Source organism: Chlamydotis macqueenii, chromosome 10 (assembly GCF_036417535.1).
Source record: "Chlamydotis macqueenii isolate bChlMac1 chromosome 10, bChlMac1.mat, whole genome shotgun sequence".
Taxonomy (NCBI): Eukaryota; Metazoa; Chordata; class Aves; order Otidiformes; family Otididae; genus Chlamydotis; species Chlamydotis macqueenii.
The window spans coordinates 9,577,625-9,604,082 of record NC_141565.1 but is presented as its reverse complement, the minus strand read 5'-3'; the positions used below and the strand labels follow the sequence as shown (position 1 = coordinate 9,604,082).

Here is a 26,458-nt window from a genome sequence, read left to right as displayed (position 1 = left end):
TATCTCCTGGAACACAAAGGTCCATTACCAGACAGCAGGAGCACTTAGTTTAAAGTCTGTGAAGCTCAGTACCAGGGAATCAATTGCCAGAATCCGGGTAAAGGACAGGCCCAAGGTTGAACTCCAAGGTAGAGAAAGTATTTCTCAGTGGTGATTCTTATTCAGCATGACCTGCCTGAACCAGCGACACTGCCTTAGGAATGCCTCTGCAAGAGTGGGAACCAGGTTTCCTGAGGTTTCAGAGACATTTCTAGAGTTTGAAAGATACATCAGAACTTTTAAGTATCAGTTTAATGGATTGCTCTTTTTGAAAAAGCTGATGTTTTATGCTGGCACTTAACAGTCTTGATTCCCAGGATCTAGAAGAGCCAGAAACTGAGTTCTCCATATAGAGAAGAAGATTTGTTTCCTTTGAGCAGGGAGTTCCAGTTGCAGAATGGACAGTTCTTCCATATTCAGTGCGTACTCATGAATACTGATTTTAGAATACTTTAGTGTGTCACAGGTTGATGCTGCCATCTACTGGAAATAACTGCGTATTTTTAGAGCTGATTTGATTACATTAAATTTAAAACAGTTTAAGATATTAAATGTATTAATAATTATAAAATGAAAGTATTTTTTAAACATACAAATAGATTTTTTCAGACTTTCACCTGAGGATCACAGATTTGTTAGAAAGAAGTACTAGGTGAATTTCTGCTACTAATCCCTGGCTTTACAGCGCCAACTTTGACACTACTTCCCCAGTTTGTCTCAGCTTTTACTATCACAGACATATTTTCTCCATGGTGGGTAAATGATACTAAAGCTCTTTCCAAGTGTGTAAATTAGGTTTTGTCTCAATTTTCTGAAGGTGCCTCTCTTTGCGTGGTCTATGAAGAAAGTTTAATGATAGAGATCTCCTATCTTTGATCTCCTGGCACCCAAAATTTAGTCAGCACAAAATTAGTACTTAAAAATTTGAAAAAAATAGATGTTTTGCATCACTAGAGTAATTTCTGGAAAGCAAAATAATAATTTCTAGTTATTGATGTTAAACTGCAACAGTATCTCAGACTAAGTAGTATTTTGCATTTCTAAATTTGCTTTCATAAAAGAATACTGAGGTAATGTCTGGAGCAGGCACCCAAGTTTGTTCCTTCAGCATGGAGCCTTATGCAACCCTCCCTTATAAACGTCTTTTATTTTGTGGCTATTAATCTGATCTAAACCTGTATTACTAATGTATTACATATCATCTGCTTTCAGAATCAAAGGGATCTGCAGCTGCTTTGTACTTGGGTGGGAAACCACTTGGTACAAGCCAAGGAGTCGTGGTTGAATGCTCGGCAAATAACAGAAACCACAGAAACCAGAAAAACAGTAAGGTGACAGATTTTATAACCTTTTTTTACTTCAGAGTAGTCAACTAATCTCTTCCTATGGTGATTTTTCAAGGAACTTTTGTTTTGTGAACTGAGATTCTTGATACCTGTTTTATATGTGTCAGGATTTAAGATTCGTAGGGGTACAGTGATCCAGAATTGTTACGTCAGCTATTAAGTAGTATTTAGTAATTTTTGTGATGATCATTCCCAGGCTTATATTAATTAATACATAAAATATTTTTGTACAAGTGCAAAAAAAGATCTTTTTAAAGCAAGTGGTAAATGAGGAAAACCTCTTTGTACATTGTTTGGTAAATAAGCAAGACTTCACACCTTGTTTGGTTTTGTTATGATACACACTTATAATGTTTACATTTCTCATTCTTGGACACATCTAAAGACACTGTAAACATGCTTTAGCATATTTTCCAGTATTTGTTGTGAGAGAAAGTGATAGTAAACATACTTCCCACAGTTACAGGGTAATTTTAGCAGACAGTCATTTCCCACCCTGTTGCCTTTTTTTGTAGTTGTTTCTTTAGTGCTTGTTGAATTTATGGGAATGGCTCTATAGTTGATCCATACAAAGCGGTTCCATTCCAGAATTACTGGAATACAGTGAAGATATGCAATCATCTAGACGGTTTCTTCTGAAGTCTTTGAAATCTTACTGTCATACAGTTATTCACTGTCTGTGGATAGGTCTTCATCTCATGTGAACAGTATGTCAATAGAACTGAGATAATTCAAGCAAGGAAATAAACGGCATGTGTGTATATATAAATACAAGATAAAATTATGTTTTCCTAAAGAAAAAAAAAAATCATATATACTTACTACATCTATATGTATTAACTTAATGGCTACTGGAAGACCTCATTTTCTTTTGAAAATTCTTTCACTCTGCCCAAAGCCTAGACACATTTTTCAGTAATTCTTTTGGAAGGAAAATAGACAATATGGTTGGAAGGACCTACATTAAATAAACATGAACCCATTTATGGAAGAAATTTGTCTTACCTAATTTAAAATACCAGTTAAAAGAAATCCCACAGTGTCCCCAAGTAATTTCTTCCTCTACTTAACTTCTATTGCTAGACAGTTTTTCTTAACATTTAACCTACATCTCCTTCGATGTAACTTCCTCCTTTCCAACAGCACCTTCCATATTTGACAACTGCTATTATATATCCTCTCCTTTCTAGACAAACCACTACTATTTTCCCAGTCTTTCATACAATGGTTTAGATTCATGCAGCACAAAAGAATCATTAGATATGTTCCCAGAGCTTACAGCAAAGGAAAGAAGAGTATGGGTAAAATGAGAGTGAGGACATCAACTTAGCTCTGCAGTATTAATGCTCATTTGTGAATGCAGGCAAGCCAGATATAATAAAATCCAAACACCAATCAACTGAACTAGTTTTCTGTTCAAGATATACACAGCCTGGAAGTCATTTTAACAGCTTTGCCAATTCAGACTTAATAGAATGGGTTGACATGTTTGGAGATGTATAATGGATCAACACAGACTTAAGTAACACTACATTGGTATTTCCATTTTTTTTTCTTGTATATGGAAATTCTATTTGAAGGAGGTAAAGCACAACAAAATTATTCTGATAATGTATCGACTTGTGTAATATTCTCTTATACCACCACTGAATCCTCACAGAGGCAGGACATAGAATTCTCACGGAGACAGTCTTAATTTATCTGTATGTTGAACACTGCATTTGTGGGTTTTATTACCTCTGGATAATTGAACACCATGTTTCTGCAATTAGATAAATGTTTGGTGTTATGCTTCTGTAATTTATGTAAATTACAGTTATAGATACTAATTACCCTATTTAAACTTGGCTGGCTCCCCAAAGACTTCTAAGAAACTAATAATTATTAGCTTATCTTCTTTTAACAGCCTGGAGGCTCCCATTAGCAGCAGACCATTTGTGAGTTGGTAGGTTACTTCTATTTTCTGATTTACAGGTAAACTAAAAAGAGATCAAGCAAATAAAAGGGCTAGGTTAAAATATTTGTTCCTTGCATAGGAAAAATGTTGCATTTAAGTTCAGTAGCTGCTTTTCAGATGACAATACTCATAGCTGCAGTCATCAGGATTTAAGATAACTGGTATAAGTAACTAATGAATACATGCACTTGTTCAACAACTGCAGCACTAGTATACTTTTAACAAAGAAAAATTGTGAGCTTTTAATGTTTTGCTAGTTCCTTGTAAAACTAAACATCTGGTATTCCCAAGAATGGGTTATTTTAAGCAGGCACTTTTCAATTTAGTACATTCCTCAGAGGTGCAGAAGAAAGGTCTTTGCTTTGGCTTTCATGTATTCACACCCTTCTTGTACCTGAAGTTACAAGCCTTGCCGCAGGGGTGGCAGAGGTGAATAAATGTTAACCTTCTGATTCTATAGTGGCCTCCAATACAGGATAGAAAACATGAGAAAGCAATGCCTTAAAATACTGGAGAGTAATCCAGCAAAGCACATATGTGAATACCTAACAACTGTGCAGATGTGAAGAAATTTAATTATTTATTGTTTTGAAATACCATTTATTGGCATTATATTTAAAGCCTTGATTTTCCTTAAAAGCTGATTTACCTCCACAATCATAAGGATTAAATGCACTCTTATTATTCTTTTAATACAGAATATAGAAAGGACTGAACGATGATCCTGTGACAGAAGTAATTTAAGTTAGCACCTTTCCGTGTTTTAGTATATATCCCATTTCGGTCCATAAATGCAGCAGTGTATTTTCTTTGTAGGTAAACAAATCTTGTAACAGCTTCACATTATTATTCAGCTCTGGCACTGAAAGAAAAAACATGTTGCACATAACCATCCCAGCATACTACCTCATCAGTTTCCTTAGCAAATCTGCTGGAAAAACAGTTTCTGACGTAGCTTCAATAGCACCAAACCCATTTATAGCATACTGTTTCAATGCATTTGAAAAATGCTGCTCTTTGGTATATGAATAACTGATCGTGTTGCCTTCAGTTGATCTGTAATTCTTTATCCTGCTGATGAGACATTATAGTGGTTTCGTTTTTTAAAAAGCTCAAATAGTTCGTTACTTGCATGTGCAGTCTTTTCTTGTTGAAGTATGCTTGCAATCTGTAGTTTTACAGGCCATCAAACACAAATAGCTATTGTCACTTAAGTACCCTTACTATAGAATCTGTCTTTTGTCATGGTCCTGCATGCACTTGGTTAAACATATAAAAGAGGATTATATTCAATGAAATTACACAATTAAACACATAGAAGTCTTTGCAATAACACACAATTCCTTTGCAGTTTAAGATTCTATCCCCCAAAAAAGTGTAACAAACCATATTGTTCATACTTTTAACTGATTCAGTAAGCACTGTATCTTATATTGTCTTTATACAAAGCTGTCATTACTATTTTAATTGGAATTACTCTGAAGGCATTAGTCCAAAGACAGAAAGTTTGTCAGTGTTTGTACTTTGCCCCCCCCCCAATAAAGAGGAGATGTTAATGAGGGGTAGGAGGAAAGGTTATTTGGTACTAACTTCAACTATCCAAGAATTCTGTTAAAGTACATTAAGATTTTTGGCTGTCCTTCATGGTTAATAATTTATTTTTACTCTTCAAAGGGTAAGTTTTGTCATTTTGGCCAATGTATTGAGAACGACTTTACAATGGAGAGGAAGAAGGGCTGGCACTCTTAGGGCACTGCTGCTTTTTGGTCTGGGGAGTTTGTCGAGACGACTTGGTAAGTCGCTGGGCTGCTCTGCCAAGGCAGGGCAGAGCTTGCCCTCTGCTGCTGCATCTTTATCCGCCCAGCCAACCTCCTGCAAGCTGCAGGCGGCAGAGCGTTACTTGACCTGAAGGCTGCCGGGGGCTTCGTGCCCGGCCTGTTTTCCCAGCCCACTTCCAGGCAGACCATTCTAAAGCAGCGTGCCTGCTACTGCATCGCACGAGTGATGTGCCGTCTGCTACCCGTACATGCAAGCGGGTGCCGTTATCTTGAAGTGAAACACGCCGCTTCCCCAGCGGCACTGCCTGCGTACCGGGCCCGCCCATGTCCCGCGCCGGCGGAGCGGGGATGTGGGCCCAGCGGCAACGGAGACCGGAACCTGCCCCGCCCAGCCCTCCCCGCGGGCCTCTCTCCAGAGCCGGAGGAAGAAGCTACCGGTTCTTCTCGCCCGCACCACTGGTAGGAGGGAAGCGGGAACCGAGCGAGCTGCGTCTCACATCTCGTCCTGGAAGCCTGGGGCCTCGCCCGGCCGGGGGCGGCAGGGGCCGCCACCATTTTAAACGCGGCTCCGCACCCGGAGCCTCCGCCTCCCGCCGCTCGCTCGCGGCCGCAGCACGGGGGCGGCTCTGGCGGCGGCGCCAGCGCGGACACGCGGGCCCTGCCCCTCTCGTTTGAGCTTCTGTCGGGAACGGATTGGCTAAGCCGGGCTGGCTCCAGCGCCGCCCCGTTTCTCTGTGTGCCGTGCCGCCATGTTAGAGAACGGGGAGGGGGCGGCGGGGCTGCCATAAAGCGAGCGGACGGAGGGGGAGCAGTAGCGGCAGCGGACGGTGCATGGCGCTGGGGAAGGGGTAGTTTAGTGAGGGAGGAAGAGAAGGTGCGGGCTATTGTGCTCGTTTCTCGGCCGTAGGAGTGAGTGGCGGATGCCGTGATCCCCAGTGGCGGCGAGATGGACCCGGAGCAACATCAGCGGACGGAGAAGACCAGCGCGGGCCTCCTCGGCGTGGACAGTAATAGAGCAGGAGTCGCTGAGGACAGCACACAAAATGGCGGACGCTCTGAGAGCAGTAGCACTGGGGAGGCGCTGCTGGTGGCTGCTGTTGCTGCAGAGGACAAGGTCCCCCCAAACCTCAGCATCACTAGCAGCAGCCAGCGCAGGAGCAGCATGTCGACGGCAAATGAACAACAGCAGCCGCCCAGCGGTGTGTTGGGGGGGCCTCCCCCTCTCCCTATGCCCCCAGAAGACCTGCCTGTTAGGAGGAACTTTCAGATCCCAAGGAAGAGCAGAGAAAAGAAAGGTTGTTCCTTCCCTTTCCCTCCCTTCTCTCCCTCACTCCCCTCTTCATCTTATTCATTAGGCAGGCTCTTTATGCACCTCACACAACTGCATGCGAAATCCTGCGGGTGTGGAGGAGGCTGTGGCATGGCTTGGACTAGCAAGGCTGCTGGGGATTTTTAGTGTCAGAGAGGCTTTTACATTCTTTCCTCTCCCTACCCCTTCCTCTTTTCTTTTTTGTTTTTGTTTTGTCACAAGGAGGAGAAAAAGGAAAAAAAAAAACCCAACCCAAAACTCGGCTTGAATTTCAGACCGTTGCTTTAAAAGGACGGAAAAGCTGGATGCAGTCAGGGTGGGCTTGAGTGTTGATCCTGGCTCTGCTTCTGGAGGTGCAATCGCATGCAGAGAAGATGGTTCTCTGGGACAAGGACACACAGAGAAGATGGTTCGCTTTTTCTCTTCCCCCTGACCTCCTCTCTGCAGGAAAGGGGTGTAATCCTGTTTAGGGTTGACTAGCAAACACTGAGCAAAGTTGTCCTTCATTGATGATACTCAGAAGACTTCTTATCTAGGACAAATTCTTTTCTTTACAGAGAGGAAGCAAGCATCCCCCATTCACGTGCCTCGCGTTGGAAGCATTCCTCTTCCAAGTGTCCAGGGTTTGTTTTTCAGTTGTTGAGTAACTCTTCCTCTAAAAGTCTGTGGTATTTCTTGCTTTTCATGAGACTCCATTGGCTTCTGCTTATCTTTTTAAGTGGTATTGAAGACATGTCTTATTCCTTCCCTGAAACTTACCTCAGTTCTTGACCATTTGCAACATGGAGTCCGTAACTTAGTACGTATCACAAAAATGTCTGTTTGCATAGGCTTCTAGATCTTCAGAGAAGAGTATGACATCTAATTTCTTGAAATGCTTTCTTTAAGGAAGAGATGGAGGTAGGTTTATTTCATTATCCAGTCTGTCCCTTTCTCTCTTTCCATTTTTGACAGTAATGTCCCCTTTTTCCATTTCTTCCTTTTCCATTGCTACCCGCTGAGGGGGGATACAAGTCTGTCAGAGATTCCTTGTAAAAAGGACTGGGTTGATTTGGAGGAAAAAAAAGTCTCTTATTATTCATCTGACAGAAAAGTGGATAAACATGGTGCCTCTCGCACTTCCATATGTCAGACCCAAGTGTGGTTACATATGAATGCCTTTAAATATATCTCAGAAGTGTTCTAGTACTTAATCACAGACATTTGAAGTTCCTCTCTAGTACTTGGTTCTAATGTGAATGAAAAGCTGCAAAATATCTTCTTGGGTCATCTAATTAATTATTTGCTTACACAGAACTATCTCCATCTCCTACAGTGTGTAAAAAGTTTTAGAATGTGTGGTTCAAATATCAGGCTTCTGTGGCTTCTGGAATGGGAAGCTATTCTTACTGTACTTCTGAAATTCACTTGCTAATGTCAAGGTCATTTGAGCCATTCTTAAGGGCTTACTTTTTAGTCTACTTGTCTTTTTTCTTTCAGCTTACAAAATGCTTCTTGGACGTTTTGATTGTACTGACAACTTAGGATTTCCAAAATTCTCGAAACATACCTTTCACCATATTGTCCATGGTGCTTGCGGTCCTATAGTTGTCTGTCATTGCCGATTGTTGGTCTTACACTGTGTGATACTGTAACACAAAGTGCTTTGAGAGAGCATGTTGTAGGCAAGACTAACAAAAGTGGGCTATCCTAAAAACTGTCAACATGGTCTTTGAGGGCAACCACGTTGTTACTGGAATTGATGTTGGCGAAATGATGCAGTTAAATCAGTTCTGAAACTAAACTAGAAGATTAGCAGTGAATTGATCGTCTGACGTAGTGGCATATGCTTGCAATATACTTAGTACCAGTGTTCAAATACGTGCTGTTAAATTACAAAATAATCAGAATACCATCTGTCCCTTTCAAAAGAGCTCTCTTGGCTAGATTCTAAATTCCAGTGTGAAACAATACACATGAAAGCTTCCTCCATCCTTCCTTGTACTGGAATTATCCTTGTTTTGCTTTTTAAACCTCCATTTTATTCCTGGACATACCATCCTGAGAAATATGTGCTGTCTTGGTCGTGAAGACTAATCTGTTATGTACAAACTGTAAAATCTGTACAGGATGAGATTGTTATTTGGATTGGCTTGTTTTTGGTTTTTTTTTTTTTTTTTAGTGGTTTATTTTTCTTTTGTTATGCACCAAAATATGTTCTGGGAACAATTTTTGATTGTGAGGCAGTTAAAAATTGAATCTGAAAAACAAAAATGTAAGGGGAAAATCCTAGAAAACTTAGGACTTAGCTGCTTACTTTCCCTTTCTGGAATTTATCTTCACCTCTATTTGGAGACTAGTGAGGGCCTGAAAGTCAACAGAAAAAACCTTGTTAATGTGGAGAAATGCATCTGGAGGAAACACACTTCTTAAAACTTAACTGTAATTAGTTGTCACAGTACATATTTCTTGAGTTTTTTTTTCTTTTTCCCCTAATGGAAGAATTTGGGAAATGAAACTGTAAAAAAGGTCGACACATACAGTTTAGTAATGATGTTATGCTCTCTTGAGTAGCTTTTCTTTTTTTTTTTCAGTCTTAGTACTATAGTTTTCATGGCCTCTTCTAATTTGATTGTAGCATGTTCTCAGGTGTCCCAAGTCTGCCTGAACCTTCAAAGATCCTTGTTTAATAGGATGAGGAAAACACATTTTCAAGATAAAGCACTGGAAGGGCATTTTTTTGACTTACTGAACTCTGAGTGGTCCTCATACCAAAAGGCAATTCCAAAAAACGTGCTCAAGTAGCAACTAATGACTTAAGGGTTGCTTGTTGTTAAAGGTTGGACATTTCTTTCCGTAGTCTACCAAGTTAACAAATTACTGCTGTTTCTCAGGCAGAGTGAGGGGGAAAAAGGTCTTGCTTTTGTCCGTGGAAGTCCTAGCAGTACTTGTGTGGAGGTCTAGGTTGTCCCTTTTTACCTAGTAGTGTTTGATGTTTCATTTTGCTTTGTCTTTTGTCTTCTGATTTTCCGTATCTTTGGTAGAGACGCATATCTGCTACTTGCTATTTCTACACAGGGATTTTGTTAAGCAATCCTTGAACTTGATAACTGCTTAGACTTTTTGAGAGCAAAAGAGATTTTGAGCTGAAAAAATCATACACGTAATAACATCATGGTTCATGAGCACCACAGATTTTTGGTCTTCATCTTAAAAAATGAAGACTTAAAGAAAATGATGCTTCTCAATGCAGTGATTGTAGCTGGAGCACTTGTTTGTGAAGAGTGCTAGCATTCTACCAACTTACCTGGTAATAAGTAGCTTACTTATTTTCGCTTGTAAGGTAATGAGTTCAGGATTCCTTAAAGAGAATGTTTCTGTCTTCCTCTTCACATTCTGACTTAAAACAATAAAAAACAGAACAACACAAACATGCTAACTTCAAACTCTGTTTTCTCAAGTTGAAGCACTGGACAGTTGTGAAAAAGAAACTGAAAGCCTCCAGGGAATTGCTGCATCAACATCTAGTCTAATGTCTGTCCCTAGACTAGGTACTATATTAGCTAATCTTCGTTTTGACATAATAAGTTATACATGTTCCAATACGCTGGGTAGAAACTAAACAAACCCAGTATTTATTTACTTATTTTTACTTCTGCAGAAAAAGCCAGCAAAACCCACAATAATTAACTTGCATGTGTTACAAGAATGCTGCAAGTTAGTCCTTCCTTAAATGACTGTTTAATTTATATGGTTCCGATAAACGTGCAGCATACCCACATCAGGTTTGTATAGTGAGCCTGAAAATCATAAACACACACTACTGGTCTATGAAGTGATGTAGGACTGGAGATCAGCTTAATGATCTCATCCTTTTCCTGTGAATATAGGATTTGGTGACTGCTATAGAAGGTTTAGTTCAGTACTTTTCAAGTGGTTTGTTTTTTTTTTTTTCCTTGCCTTTAAGTGAGGTACTTAACTCCTTTAAGTGAGGTACAGGCCCCTCTATAGTGACATTAACCTTTTAGAAAATAGCTGCTCTTTAGCACCAATGCTTAGATGACAAATTGAGAAGTGTTGCCTTGCTAGTTACCTCAGTAGGTAATGTTGAGGTTTTTAGTAAGAACCTGAAGCTTGCAGTGCTCTCCGTTCTAGAGAAACTGCGAAAGTGGATTTGAGTCTGTTATGAAGCATACGATTAGTGTGTTTAAAGAGCCATACTTGAACAAGGGGGGAAAAAAGGTTATGCCGTACACTCTTAAATTTTTTGACCTGTGCATATTGCACATTTGACCTGTTTGTATTTGATGTTTAGAAGTACTCTTCAAAATAACAGTAGTGTGTTAGTTCTGCAAGGATTAGACATTCAATAGATACCATTCATGTTCCTTTTTTCACAGTCAGTAGTTTACCATGAAGCAAAGCACTCTTAATTTATGCATGAAGCAAACTAAGGCAAGATTATACGTGTAGTTGTTGTTCCTGTTCACTGTGTATTGAGTGAGTAGTGCACATCAAAGGAGTAGAATTTCTTTTATCATGTTTTTTGGATTGTTAAGTGTTTTCCTACTAAAAGGTGGATATAAGGTCTTGTTCTTAGACTGATGTGATCAATTAGGTAGAATCAGTCTTGTTTTAATGTTCTGTATGTTCTCAGATTGAAAAATTGGAATCTCAAAAGTGGCTTTTTGTGCTCAAGTACCTAAAAATATTTATTTTGATCTGTCGTTACTACAAAGGTAGCAAGTCTTTCTTCTGGCTTCAATAGTATCTTTGGTGAACTTAGATGATGTTTGTTTGGGGTATAAATTTGGAGAAATAAAAGTATATCTATTACTGAATAAGTAACAATAGTAGTAAAACATACTTTCAGTCCTTTGCTAAGAAACTGAAGAAAAAGCTTGCGACAATCTTTTAAAAGAGCTCTGATTTGCTGTATTCCATAATTTAAGGCAGCAGGTAAAGCTCTTCCATAAATCTATTTAGAACAAATTGTACAGTAGTTTATGTAGGTTCTCCCTAGCTGAAAAACAGGGAGACTTGCTGTTCTTGGGCAGTTCTGTCTCAGCTTGCGTTTTTCCACAAAGCAGGAATTGTTTAAACACAAACAGAAATGTAGTTGACAACATTGAAATGAATGACAGGATCTTAGTTATGTAGTAAGATGCCTCTTCCTAGATTTGCATCTGGGAAGTAGGCAAGACGTTTGTGGTCACTCTTTCTAGCTAGTCCTGTAGAGTTTTTTCTGCTTGGCTGGACTCCAGATTTAGGCTGGGTTTGAGCATGTGTTCCTAGGGGGAAGGAAGGAGAAGGGGTGGGGTACAGTAATCACTGTTAAGGAAACAGGGCATTTGAGCAAGCAGCTGGCATTGGTAACCTGCTGCCTTAACTGGTCCTTCTGGGCAGAAGAGGAGCAGGCAATATGCAACTCGTGCACTGCAACACTCGGGTTTAATAATTCCTTGTCAGAAAGGTCTAAGACGTGTTTGGGGATGGGGTAGGACAGCTTTTCCAGTGTGTGTATATCTATAGTAGGCTTGTTTTGTATTTTACTAATAAGTGTTTCTCTCTTCAGTACAAGTGCATTAGATCTTAGTAATACGAAGTTGAAAATTTCATTCACTTCCAATTATCTTCCCTCCAATTTTGCTGTCAACCTTTCAAGAATGAAGGCATTGTTACTAAAAAGGATGTTACATAAGAACAGTTTCTTAATCACTTTCACAACTTTCACTCTTAAAATCACATAGTCATTGTTGCTTGTGTTGGAATCATTACTTCAGTTTGTGGATGTGGTATGACATGATAAAGTGTGTGTGTGTAAATGCAGCTTTTACTGCATAACCCAAAACAGTTCGGTATTCATTGAGGAACATTCGTTTTGTACTGAGGGTAATGCAATAAATACTTCCTGCAAATGAGGAAAAGATTACTATCTAAATTTAGTACCATGTTGTTTAATGAAGTTGTAGATCCACTCTGACATGTAATTAAATGTAGATTGTATTTTATGTAAGACTAATACTATTGTAGTTCATTCCTATTGTAACTTTTAGCTATTTCAGGTGGTGGTGGTTTGGGGGTTTATTTTGGTAGAGAAAAACAGGCTATCTTACAAAAAGAGCAAAAGCAGTCTCAGAGATACCTTTTGGGAATACTTTCTGTCTGAAATTTGCAGGTACCACAAAAATACTGCACTTCTTGTGAGTATTTTGTAAGTTACCCTGGGGAGACAAAAACTTGCTGTACTGAACTAGTTCAGTTCCCCAGGTGTATTATTTTCCGAGACATTACTCTTAAAATCTGCACTTGCATTCTCTGCTGGCCCACTCTTGGATTGCTCTTCTGATCAGTTTGTCACTTTCAGTACCCAAATACAACTAAATAAGCTTGGGGAGATGAATCTACTGTGCAAACTTGGGCAAAGGGTTGCCCAGAGGGTGAAAGTGTACAACAAATGAAGGGCTTTCCCTTAAGGCAGTTATCCCAAGGGATAAGATCAGAAAGCATGAACACAGGCAGTGTGTTTTTTAATAACAGGAGCCTATTTGACTTCTTAAGACAGTCTTGAATTTATTCCTAGTTAGCCTAATTACATAAGCAAACAAACTGCTGTAGTTCAGCAAAACTCCCTAATGGTTCTAAAAGAGAAGCTAAGCTATGAAACTGTTGTTGAGGTTTTTATTAGAACAATTTGTTCCTGGTTCTTAATTAAAAGAGCTAATTAGTTTAATTAAAGTTCTAAAAGTTAATGACCGTGTTTCACAATATGTATCAGATGTTTTCAAAGGGTAAATTAAAATTTGAGATGCTTCCCTTACTACTGAAAACTAGCAGTTGAAGAGTAATATTAAAGCATAAAGAGGCTTTTTAATTTGCTGTATAATTGTAGGCAACTTAAACTTTCGAGCCTAAATTCCGTCTTTCTCAAATATTTTAGGTGTTTTGTATTTTAAATTGAATGGTGAACCATTTGTCTTTTTCTGTAAAGTGTCAGCTGGAAAATTTTGGAATATTTTGAAATGTATATTGGAGCTTGTGTTTTATTTCTTCTCTTTCGTAGCACTCTTCCAGCCACTAGCTGTAGGTTCTCGAGAATTTGAGGATGTTGTGAAGATTCTGCATTCGTCGTACTTGGAACCAAGTTCAATGTCCAATTTCAGTTACAAGAGAGCCAGCTTAGTTCATAGTGAACTGTTGGAAAAGGAAGTGAGTATATTTGTGGCTTCTCTTTATGAATAAGGTACAAGTCAAATGAAATTTAATGGGTTTTTTTTTTTTTTTGAGTCTAGAGTCAAAGACCTGGAGTGCTTGATATTTAATTGCAAACTTAAATCCCTAAAAATGTAAGCAGCTATTTTTCAGGCAAGCTTATTACTGTGTAGTCATAAAATCTTGCCTGCCAGTTACTCAGAAAAGACTATCAGAAAAATTGTATTTGGCACCACTTGTCTCTCATAGTAAAATATTTTTCTGATACTAAGTTTACCAAACTACGCAGTCTCTCTCTCTCACCCTCCCCCCCCGCCCCGAGAGAACAGGGGGAGATAATATAAGAAAAAGGCTCGAGGTTTGAGATAAGGACAGGGAGAAATCCTTAAAGTTACCATTACAGGCAAAACAGACTTGACTTGGGAAAAACTGTTTGTTATTAAAACCAAAGCAGGATAATAAGAAAGAGAACAAGATAACTTCCCCCCACCCCTCCCTCTTCCTGGGCTTAACATTATCTCTACCTCCTTCCCCGCCCCAAGCGGCACAGGGGGGAAGAGGGAATGGGGGTTATGGTCAGTTCATCACTTGTCACTTTATGGCACTCCCTCCTCCTCGGGGGAAGAACTCTCATTCCTCCCCTGCTACAGTCCTTTGTGAACTGCTGTGGTGTAGGCCATTTTTCCACAGGGTGCGGTCCCTCAGGAGTGGCTGCCCCAGCAGGCCCTCCATGTGCCACGGCCTCCTTCAGGCCTCCACCTGCCCCGACGTGAGGTCCTCCACAGGCTGCAGGTGGATCTCTGCTCCTCCGTGGACCTCCATGGACTGCAGGGGGACAACCTGTTTCACCATGGACTGCACCACGGGCTGCAGGGGAATCTTGGCCAGGAGCAGCATTACTGCTCCCCCTCCTTCTTCACTCACCTTCGTCCCTGCGTTCCTCTCACAAGAAATTCTTCACAACAGACAGGCAGATGCCTCTAGGGTTCTCTTTAACATCTCCTCTCCACTTTGTTGCAGCTGGGCTGGACCTAGTCGGGCCCAGCTGGCCTGCCCGGTGGGAGGCCAGAGCACCTCCCCCTCTCTGCCCCTGCTCCAGTTTCTTCACATCTTCTTCCCTTTTTTTTTTTCTTTCCTGTTTTTCCCTGTTTTTCTGCTATCAATTGGCTTGGCCCTGGCCAGCAGCGGGTCTGCCATAGGGCTGAGTCCACCAGACAAAGGGGAAACAACTTCTAGCAGCTTCTTACAGAAGCTGCCATTGTAGCCCCCTCTCACTAAAAATAACAGGACAATAGTCTCTGTAATTTTGTTGTTTTTCCAATAAGCAGTACCTAAAAGAGGTGATTATGTGAAGTAGTAAGTGGAGCAGCTTGGTTGAAGTACTTTCGCTGTACCTTATCTGGTGTCTCTTAAATGCAGCCTTGTTTTTTTTTTCATAACTGTGAAATAAGTTGTCAGTTTGTGTCATGTACGGAGTAACAGTATATAATTGGTTTGCTATAATTACTGTCTTGAAACTGTAAGGTAAACTCCGAAGCTTTTTTTTTTTTTTTCCCCGTGCTACTATAACATTTATGATTCCTGATTATGAGTATCAATTGATGAAAACCACCTCAGTAGCAGTGAGGTGCAACTGCAAAACTGCATGCACAATGTGAGAGATAATGATCTGTCTCCTAAAAAGGGAAAAAGACTTATTTCTGGAATTTCAAAGATGGTACAGAAGGCATTGGGCTGAGTGTTTCCAGATAGTTATGCTACAAAGGTAACAACAAAAACATTACTGCACAGGTTTGTTTGAAGAGTGTCTCTTCCTTAAAAAAAACCAAAACAAACAAAGACAGAAATCTTTGGGCACATTAAGCCAATTATATTTCCCACAGGTATAATGTTTTTGAAATTTAATTTTAGCATACTGTAGTGTCATTCAAATTATCTTATGATTACTTTTGTACACTTGGATCTGCTAACATACATGGGGCCTTTAACCATTGACACTTGAATGCAACACCAGTAATCTGTCTACATGTGTTAATAACTTTCTCTAATAACAGTTCACAGAAAAACGCAGAGAGCTGAAATTTGATGGTCGCCTAGAAAAAGAGCTTTCTGAAACCTATGCATTTCTGATGGTTGATCGATCTCAGGTGAGAAAACAAAACTGTATATAAAATGCTTTCCTGTCTTTTTCATTTAAGAGTTTTGGGTTTGGTTTTGTGTTTTGGTTTTTTTTTTTTTTTTTTTAAACTGAGTGTCTTTATTGACACACTTCTTGAAGTTATTTTTTCAGAATTCAGCACTGGAAAGTGTAGAAGGATGGGAAAGAGATCTGCTGTTACATCAGTGTTCAAATCTTTTATTCCCTGGTATTTAAGGTGCTCCATTTACATGTCTCTGTAAAGTGTTGTGGGCTCTGTTTTATAAATGATAGACTTTCTGAATGGCATGTGGATTTTTCTTAGTTTTGGTTTTGTTTTTTTTTTTTTTTTTAATTGAGAAGGAATGTCTCGTTTTCATTTCAGTTGATTTTTGGTGGTTTCGTTGTTTTGAAGAGGTTATGTTAAGAAGAAGATCACTTGCAATATTAGAAAGTGGACCTTCTGTGTCTCTTCTTTAATCATGTTTTTAATAGAAGTGATGGAAAGGGAATTTCAGAGCTTTTTCTACTGTTACAGACAAGATTTCTTAAGTATTCAATCATTTGGCAGATTTACTTCTACTTTGTGTATTATAAGCAAGCAATGTTCATAAAGTGTGTTTAAGATATAGAGAGGCTATTTTTCTTAAGATAGTGAATCTGTGTGACTGCATCATCCTAAGTGTTTGATTTGCTCAGTTTAACAGTTTATATAGCAATTCAGACTAGTCTTACCTCTGGGAGGTTTTGTTTGTAAGGAGTTTTTGGGGGTTTGGTTTGGTTTGTTTTTATCTCAATCAAAATTCTGTAATTGTTTCTCACTGTTTGTTCTGTTCACAGTCTGGCTTTCCTGATAGACTTGCTTAAAAACATGTTTGTTCTTTTCAGATCCAAAGCATATGTGAAAAGGGGCTGCAGGTGGGCCACTCCAAAATAACAATTCTCGGCAGTCCTTCCATGGGTAACTATCTTTTGATTCTGTGTGCTGGTATTATTCAGTATGAGTTGGCAGATAATGCCATGCAGTTGTGTTAACTTTCAGTCCTTTTGTTAAGACTTATTGCAAGAACGTCACAGCTGGATATTTTTAGCAAAGCAGATTGACATCAGAACATTATTTCATAATTCTGTTTTTGGCTAATTCATTTCAATTCTTTTCCCAAAGGCAGGACCCAATTCTCATTTTGGCTTGAGTCAAACCAATATATCCTGTCTTCCCAGTAAAATTCAGGGGCCAAAGAACTAGTGCAGTCTGTAACTGTGTGCATCTCTGTGTTTGTATATACATATATGTACGTATGTGCACTCAGAAATACCCAGTGGAAAGAGTAGCTCAGTTTAGTATTGATGTAGATAGAAGTAAAGTTCTTGAATCCACAAGTCTGAGAAGCACATGGATAAGTAACAGACTTGAAAGAGTCATAAGATGTTATTTGAAAGTGAGAGATGCAAAGTTCCCTTTTGCAAAGCTTTTCAAACAGAAAATTAAGAAATAATTTTGACATGATACAGAGGTGCCAATAGGAATGTTGAAAGCAGAACACATGCAACGAGGAGAAGAGCAAAGATATATAAGCATATAATTTTTTTTACTGGTATGGCTGTAAAAGATTCTAGAGCAATTTATCAAAGCAGTTAAATACAGACTTGGAATGAGGGGAACCTAAGCAAAATGGATTATTTTCTGAGTACCTGAGTTCAGTTACAGTTATTTGATCTGAGATAGTCAGCTAGGCCAACAAATTACAGTGTGTGTTTGAGGCCTTCAAATCTGTGAAATTATGGTTGAAGTGTTGAAAAGCAAGAAAATATGTTACCTTTCCATTTCAGTATTGATTCACAATTCCAAAACGGTGTATTTTTGTCAGTAATGTAGGATGAAAAGCTACTGAGGATGTTAATGTTTTCCTGACATATTTCTCAATCATATCTTCACTGCTTATCTCCATGTTGTGCAGTGGGACATTGTACAGAAGGACTTCAGCTGTTTAAAAAAAAACAAACCCCAAAACCACCAGAAAGCAGTGTCTGAATAGCTTTTAGGCAGGGCTTGTCCTCTTGGTCACAAGACTTTCATCAGTGTGAATATGCTCCTTTCAAACTGAGCTGGTGTCCATATTCTGCTGTGGTGTTTCATACTGCAGTTGGTGCAAATAAACATTTATTCTACTGTCTTGAAGTTGCAAATTGTGAACATAACCCTTACACATTTCTCTGATCATATTCCAAAATGATTGTTATACCTTTATTGTTCGGTATACGTTGAGCTTTAATCCCATGTAATGCTTCTTAAACTTCTAAAAATGTTTTAACATTCAGCATAATGTGTGTGGTTTGTTGTTTGTTTTTTTTGTTTTTTTTTTTTTTTTTAATATATACTCCTCTCAGGTGTATATATCTCCAGGTATGCTGATTTATTGCAGCCTAATCCTCTAGAAACTGGAGCAACTGGAGATGTGATTGTTTTTAAAATAATAAAGGTAAATTTATCTTGCTTATTCTTGAAGGATTATATTGCTTACTGATAAAGGAAAGATGGTTTTAACCTAACTTACTGAGCTTCCATTTATAGAGTTATCTGTTTACAGAGAAACTAGAACTCTACCAGGTTTAAAGTCCGATGTTGACACTGTGCTTAAATAAAGCATTATAAACTTTTATAAAAGGCAAAAATGTCTTTTTTTTTCTTTGAAAGTATGAAAAGAATGTACCTCTATACATGGCTTTTTAAATAGTCTGTTTGTACTTCCCTGCTCTTATGTCCTTTGGTACTTGAAGCAATTTGCCAGTTTTCAGGAAAAAGCTTATGCTTAAAATTCTTTTGCTTTACTACAGGGAAAAATGAAAAGCATATATGACCACATCGGTATGAAAGCAATGGAATCAACAGTAAAGAATGCATTGGATCCAACACCAAAGTATGAGTGTCATGTTTCAAAGAATGCAAATAAAGTAACCTCCTTGTTGGCGTATCGAGCATACGAACTTACGCAGGTAAAGTTGAGCATGCATTAACTTTATATAGAAAGAAGTTTATAAATATAACTTTTGAAATGACGGAGATAAAAATAACTGAAGATATAACAAATACTGAGCGTGTCCTGTAAAGCTGCAGTCTGGTGTATGTTTAGCAGTAGTCCAGAGATGCATGTGAGAAATTACAGAACAACCTGTCAGCTTCTCCTGTTTCCCTTACATATACTGGACCTCATGGAGAAGATCTCCTTCAGATTAGGATGTTGGTGAAATAGGGAATAGCTAGGGAATATATGTGGGGACTGGAATGTAGGCCGGGGAGGAGAGGAGATGATCTGTGGAGTTTGAAGTGTAAAAGTAGGACTGGCTAGGGGGCATTAAGTGAGACTCCTAAAAGGGAAAACATTGGCTAGGTAAGAACACCGTTTTTTTTTTTTTTTTTTTTTTTTTTTTTTTTTTCTTTCTTTCTTTCTTTTGTTTCCCTTAACAAATTTCCAGGTTTGGAGATGGTGAGGGAGGAGATAATGGAATCTGTTCCAAGCATCCATGTTCCTTTAGCTGTTCCATCTCTGTTACTGCAGTAACCTGTTGCAGTCAGATTATTCCATCAAGTCTATAATTTCAAGATACTTGAAAGCATTCTCTTGAGTATTACAGCTTCTTTTGACTTCTGTAAATCAGACCTGGGCACTGAGACAGATGGCTAGAAAATGAATTTGTGTTTTCATTTCTCATTATAAACTTGCCTTAACTAACATTTTTCTTTAACGTTAGAATTTTGTGACTGAACTAAGGATGGACTCCAAAACTCATAGCAGTATTTACTTTCCTTGGTGAAATTTCTTTGGTTCTATTAATTGTCCCTTACCTCATCAAGAATATACTTTCAAATAAACATTGCAAAATTATTTTTTCATTCTTGATTAGGTCCTGAAGTAGTGTCCATCCTGTCAGTGTTTGATAATGGAGGGAGGACAAGGTGAAAAAATTACCTTAATTGATTGTTTTATAAAGTACATATAAAAACAGCATTTAAACTTTCCGTATTTTAGGTATCACCTTTTGAAGAAATAGGCGATTGGTAAAAGGAACATAAATGTGATTTATTATAGTGACTTGCAACTTGTTTTATATACTAGTTAATGTTTGGCATAACGAGTTTCAAAAAACTCTTCTTGTTTATTTAAATATAATAAATCATGAGATGTATTTTGTAAGCTATTCCTGTGAAACAGTACATTTTTCAGTTAAGAAAGGCTGGCATATTTGCAAAAGAGAGTTTACCAGACTTCTAATTTAACATGGTGTTCACTTATTTTTCTAGTACTATTTTTATGAGTATGGCTTTGATGAGATAAGGCGAAGACCAAGGCACGTTTGTCCTTATGCTGTGGTTTCGTTTACTTACAAAGATGAAATGGTGCAACTACCTAAATTCTTTCCCCCATCAAGGTAAGCTAGAAAATTAGTTTTGGAAAGACTGCCTGCATCATGAGGAATACACAGCTCTCGGCAATAGCTTAGAATTTATTTAGATGAACAGTACTGAAATTAATGGACATGTTACAGGGACTTAGCATAATAAATGCTTCAAATACAAAGCAAAAGCTGAGACAGTTGATTTTATGCAGCCAGCTGGCCCCTATATGAAGCAGTTCTGCTGCTCTTTTCACCTACTCGCCATCTGCTCAGGTGGAATCCCTGTATGAAGTGTGTTTTGGTTTTTTTTTTTTTTTTGCTTAACTGAGGAAATCCACAGACATACAAATGTTCACAGCATTATCTTGCTTGGTATTCTAAAAAAATGTTCTGTATACTTTGTCACTGAACTCTTCACTGTGTCATCTTATTGCTTGTGGAGTGAATATCTAAATCAGTAGTTGATTACAGACACAATATGATACCTGTGTTGATAGGAACACATCCAGATATGGGGACTGTAATATGTAGTGCTAAAAATAGTTTATCAAGATATCTAAAATACCACAAGATGCTGCAGCTGTGATAGCTTGAGGTTAGAGAGCGAATTATCAGTTTGCTGTGTTGTTGGACTGATGAAATATCCTTAATGTAAAATCTAGTAACCGTAAGTTTCTGTCTCAACCTAGTCATTCTGTCTTTTTTTTGTTAGATCAAACAGCTACAACACAGATAGAAGTACAGGTAAGAATTAATTGAAATTTATTGCTTTTATGATAAAGGCATGGAAGGGTTTGGACTTTTTTTTTTCTCCATGTAGTTTTATTTATCTTTAACCGAAATGATTGCTTAGTTATGCAGACTGTATCCCTCAGTTTTATCCTGTACCATACTGATTGCAGGCATCTTGTCCTGATATTGGATAATTGAAAAGAAACTATAATGTGTGCCTTCTTTTACTAGAAAAAAAAAAAAACCAACAAATTCAGAAGGTTCCCCCCCCCGCCACCTTTTCTACTTATAGCATAGTGAGAACTTATCTTCTGCTCCTGAACCTGCTGTTCAATGGCAGGTTCAAATAATATTCTCTGTCCTGCTTTTCCTTTGGACCTCATTCAAGCAAAATATTAATATGTATGAAAGTAGTTGACGGTTGAGATAAGGAAAGAGGATATGATTCCAGAGATGTTGGCATCAAGGGCATGCTTATATACTTCGGTACAGGTGACATACTGGCCTTCTTTACTCTGCTCAGAGCAGGTCAAACCAAAACAGAATTGTAAACACCTTTTCTGTTACCTTTTAACTTACTTAAGGTATTATTATCTGGTCCAGTATTAGCATTAAATGTTCCATAAACTGCTTTTGGAGATTCAGCAGGCTCTTTACTGCTATTTCCTTTCAGTCTAACATAGGAAGTGGTTTCACTTAGTCTTTCTTTCTCCATCTTATTCTAGATAGATCTAACTATACAGTATGGAGGGGACAGCTTTGGAATAAAGGCAAACTTCTCTGCCACGTTTCCTTGAAATCAGCAGCACGTCCTTTCCTTCCATGCAAGCTGTGAGTATTATTATTAAAATAATATGTTTAAAAAACTGTGTTAAAACTCTTTCTAGTAGAGACTGATGAAAATTCAGATGAAAATCTAAAATACACATTGACTAGATGCTTTAAATGTGTCAAACTAGACTTGAGTCTTGCATATCCAGAGCTGATTTTAGTTCCTGCACACAACTCTGTCAGAATCTCTTTTCTGTTTGTTTGGGGTTTTTTTGGGTTTTTTTTTTTTTTTTCCCCTTTGAAGTGACACACACTCCTTTGTAGGAATAAACACCACTGGCTCGCAAGATAGTCCAAGGAACTGATTTTTAAGAGTGTGTATTTGATAGTTCTTATTTGGTCAATGAGGGTAGGACTATGGGGAGAAAAGAGAGCCCTTTCTATTTATTTTTTTTTTTCTCCCTCCCATCCCTCTTTGTCTCCAGTCCTGAGAAGCTTGAGGTTGAAAAAGTTGTGAGCATTGATCAACTGAAGAAAAAAATTTCACCAGCATTGTTCTATAAAGAAACTTATCTAGGAGCAAAAGAAGGTAAACGGTTCTAGCTTATTTTTTTTTTTAATTCAGAATTTTAAAAAATTTTCTTAATTTACAATTTTGTTTCTGTTTTTCTTACCTTCTCTTTCTACTCTTGTATCATGTCAGTGTTGAAGAACGGCATGTACTGTAGCCTTTATGAAGTTGTGGAGAAGTCCCGTTCTGGTAGTCACTTGGAGGGTTTACTTCAAAAACTAGAGAAAGAGAAACTTGTGAGTGCAACAGATTTGACTATTCCTGTTTTTAAAAAAAGAATTTTACTAACTAGTAATTGAGGCACACTACAAGATTTGTTAATCTCGCTGGAATTCCCTATCTGGCATATTCTTAAGTATTGTATCAGGGCATGCCCTGGTTTTGGCAGGGATGGAGTTAAGTGTCCTCTCAGTAGCCAAAGTGTTTTGGATTTTGTATGAGAAGAATGCTGATAAACACCCTGATGATATGAGTTGTTGCTAATGAGACCAAGGACAGTGTCTGGCTTTCCAGGTCTCGCTAATGTGAAGGTGCAGGAAGCTGGGAGGGATCCAGACAGAACAATTGACCAAAACTGGCCAGAGAGTATCCTGTGCCATAAACCTTATGCTCACTATATAAGTGGGGGTTGCCTGTGGAGGGGGACATCTCTTGATCCCTTGCTCTCTCCCTCTCGCTGCTTTACTTGCTGCTCAGTTTCGTTTCCATGATCGCTGCTCGGGACGGGCTGTATCAGTCATTGTGACATTGGGTGGTGAGAAATCATGCATTGTTCATTTTGTCTGTTTTAGTATCCTTATATTGTGTTATTATTGTCATTTTCCTTTGCTATTCTAGTAAACTGTCTTCATCTCAAGCCACGAGTTTTCCTTCCTTTCCGATTCTCTCCCTCATTCCGCTGGGGAGGGGGAGGGTGAGTGAGAAACTGTGTGGTGACGAGGGCTATATCAGAACAGGGCACTTCTCTATCCATGATGGAATTTAGCTTACCAATGGGAAGAGTATTAGTAGTGAGCAAATGTCTTTGTTTGAAATGGTATCCTTTTTTTTTTGCTTGAAAACAGGTTCTTGTGAAACCACTTCTAGACAGAGGATTTCTTTTTCTTCTTTCTCCTTGGCAAATGGTATCCCCTTACGGTATGCATACTCTTGAGTTTTTTGGGTTAGGTTTTTGAATGCTTTTGAAGCATAGTGGTGGTGGTCTCCTCAGCTGATTTTATTTTCTTGTGTTCTAGACCACCAAATGGGACGATCCCGCGTGCTACATGCATTGTTTCTATTTCCAGAACCTAGAGGTATAATGAGCTCAAGTAAGTTTGTTCACTGTTCAGCATGTTGTGTACATGCTTGTTTAAATGTAGTTTATATTCTGCTGAAGACTCTGTAGTGTTACAGCCTGTCAGTGTAAACTAGGAGTAACAGTTTGTATTGGTTATGGTGATGGTGTTCAAAAACTGTTTCTTTCTTCACAAAAGTAGTTATCACAGTAGGTATTTTAGGTTTGTTTGTTCCTATTCTAGGAAGTAAAACTTTGTTCAAACTTCTCAATTGTATGTTCTAATAGAGCTGAGCATCAGTATTCCAAGAGATCTGTGCATTAGTCATAACATTGCACTTAGAGGTTTGAGTGCTTTAACCATCAAAACATTAAGGACAAAAGATCTGACAGTCTTTAATGTATCTGTAATTTTTTTTTTTTTTTTTTTTTTTTTTTTTTTGTGCATTGGGGTATGCACCAAAAACTGAGTAAATGAGCAAAGAAAATACTGATACAATCAGGTAATAAAAGATGACTGAAAGGACTTGGCTTTAGTAGAACTTCAATGCTTTGAGATGAGACGTTGAAGTTAATCTTTTACAGTTGGAATTTGCAATAAGTAGTACTAGCAGCAGAACACAGTCCTTGGCCTGCTGTGAGTTAGAAGGGATATTGTCAAAACATATCTCTTTCCAGGCATTTAACTTTTACAAAGAAGTTCTTGTCCTAAGTGTTGGCAGTTTCCTAGATTCTTATCTCTATATTTCTTATTTTAATAAACCTGTTATGTGTTTTTTTTTTTAATTTAAATAAGAATTATGAAAAGTCAATCAGTTATAGATTGGGTAACAGGAGATAAGATATAAGATGCCATTTAAAGTGTGTGCTTGCCAGTTCCTTAAAAATACCCCAGTTCTTGCTGCTGTGACATTTCAAAGACTTGTGAGTTCCAGTTTCTGCTGAATACAAGGTTAATCACTGGTGTGAGGCTTCAGGGTGCTTAGGGGGCTGAATGGAGAAAAGTCTCAGTCTGTGATTTGAAGGGAGTAAGAGCATGAATAAATAAATATATTTTTTAAAAGGATATCACGTAGAGCTTCCTTGAGCTGCTGTTTCAAAGATGTGGTAAAAGGGTCTGATAGCTTCCCAGGACAGCGAAATCCTGCTCTTGGCACATGCTCCTGTTGCATCTTTTAAGTGTAGTGAGTCATATTCCTTTGTAAATTAATGGCAAAAGCTGTATAGGTTTCTGCTGGGTTACTAAGCTGAATCATTTTATAAGGGTCCCGTGAGCTTAAAAACAGCACAATGAATGCATCAGGACTGCACAGGAAGAAGTAATGCTTCCCTTGTTTCTTGCAGGGAGATGTGAGGCTGCTTCTTAGTAAACCTTACTAAGCCTTTGAAGTGACCTTCTAGGAGGGTCAGTAAAGTGGTTTAAATTGGAAATGATATGTGTATCTAGAATGCAGGTTACCACAAAACTATGAAAATCAGCAGTTCATCATGACTATGAGTAGGTTGACTTTTAAGTAGGCTTTAAAGCTGGTTACTTCACAAGAAAATTCCTTTCCTGGCTTTTGGGTTATTTCTCCACACTCATTCCAAACTATGTTTCACCAAATATGTGTAATACAGAATATTGCTAACTAGTCATCATTTATTTATAGCTTTATGATTTGATTTTAATTGTGAATTCCCTTTTCTCCTATGGCAGCACAAAAAAGTGTTCCACTTGGAACACAGAAAAATTCAACTACCATGGTGTTGCACGAAAATCAGGAAATCATTCCAGAATTCACAAAGTTTATTCAGTCTCTACATTTTGCTTTAATCCAGTCTCGTAAAGACACTACTGCAGATTTCAATGCTGTTGTGGAAAAGTATATAAATGAGTATTTGAAAAGATGCTTTAGTGGCTCTGGAAAATATAGAGAATTTGTATTATATCGGTATGAATCACGGTTGGATGAAAAAAAATTTCTTTATCCTGCTCCAAAAAATAAATCTCATGTTGACAGCTCCTTGCAAAACTATATCTTTGGTTGTGAGGCATATCAACTACCTGTTTCTAGAGCTAAGGAACTGATGGAGGGAAATCGGAAAGTTCAGCAGTTCAGTCCCATCTCAGATTATGAAGCCACAGAAGATGACTCTGATTTTGCCAACGCAAGAAGTGGGAAAAGAATCCGTGCAAAATATGAAGCCATTGCAGCCAAGCGAAAACGACCTCATTCTGGAGATTATGATCCTGATAGACTGAAAGAACTTATTAACTTAATCCAGTGTAGGAAAAAAAATGTAGGTGGAGATTCTGATTCTGAAGACCTTAGAAATAGAAGTGGTCTGAAAAGGAAGCTGGAAAAACAGTCTGAAAATCTGCAGAAGTACTTAAAAATGGGTGAACCTTCAGAGAATAATTGTCAGTATCAAGGTAAGAAAGTCTTTGTTTAGATTTCTCTAAACATTGTAATTCAAAGCATACTTAACATTTAATCTTTACAGATGGAATATTTTTTTCCATACTGTGGATATTTTAATGCATGGTGCTTTATTTAAACGTTGGCCTGAGATCTACCAATGGAGAGGTAGTCTATTTTTATGTAGGTTGCCTCGTTCTAGAAGACAAGTTAACAGGACTTGTCATGGAAGCTGCTTTTTTTCTGCCTCTTTGGAAAGAAGGCAGACACTTCCAAAGAGTTTGCTTAGCTGTGGAACTGTCCGAAGAGTTTCTAGTGTAGGGCGATATTGTGATGTCTTTTGCAGAGTTTGACTTCAGGCATTGCTGTAATTCTTTATGGCTCCAATACTCTCTGTCATACCTAACAAAAGCAGATTGAAGGGGAGAATTAACCTTCTAAGCATGAGCACAGTTAAGTTTTGAAATAGCCGGTAGTGTGTGTAGTGGGACAAAGGAAACGGCCTAATAGTATTAAAATTGAATTATTCTGTAAATGAGATTATCAACATCCAA

The 26,458-nt window shown here is 38.3% G+C and overlaps 1 protein-coding gene across 6 annotated transcripts in view; it reads left to right on the top strand.

Moving 5' to 3' along the window:
• The first annotated feature begins 5,389 nt into the window (after positions 1–5,389).
• Positions 5,390–26,458, top strand: part of TASOR (transcription activation suppressor) — a 33,609-nt gene continuing 12,540 nt past the window's right edge. For 5 of the 6 annotated variants that reach the window (XM_086755556.1, XM_086755555.1, XM_086755553.1 and 2 more), the window contains exons 1-14: positions 5,989–6,415; positions 13,472–13,617; positions 15,675–15,767; positions 16,646–16,718; positions 18,146–18,237; positions 18,593–18,751; positions 20,058–20,185; positions 20,865–20,896; positions 21,610–21,715; positions 22,141–22,244; positions 22,359–22,462; positions 23,291–23,363; positions 23,462–23,536; positions 25,202–25,918. In XM_086755556.1, coding sequence (XP_086611682.1) covers positions 6,067–6,415; positions 13,472–13,617; positions 15,675–15,767; positions 16,646–16,718; positions 18,146–18,237; positions 18,593–18,751; positions 20,058–20,185; positions 20,865–20,896; positions 21,610–21,715; positions 22,141–22,244; positions 22,359–22,462; positions 23,291–23,363; positions 23,462–23,536; positions 25,202–25,918 — 2,251 coding nt within the window. In that variant the 5' untranslated portion in view covers positions 5,989–6,066. Of the gene's footprint in view, positions 5,580–5,988; positions 6,416–13,471; positions 13,618–15,674; positions 15,768–16,645; positions 16,719–18,145; positions 18,238–18,592; positions 18,752–20,057; positions 20,186–20,864; positions 20,897–21,609; positions 21,716–22,140; positions 22,245–22,358; positions 22,463–23,290; positions 23,364–23,461; positions 23,537–25,201; positions 25,919–26,458 lie in introns of those variants that run through there. The other variant, XM_086755554.1, reaches the window with a different exon arrangement.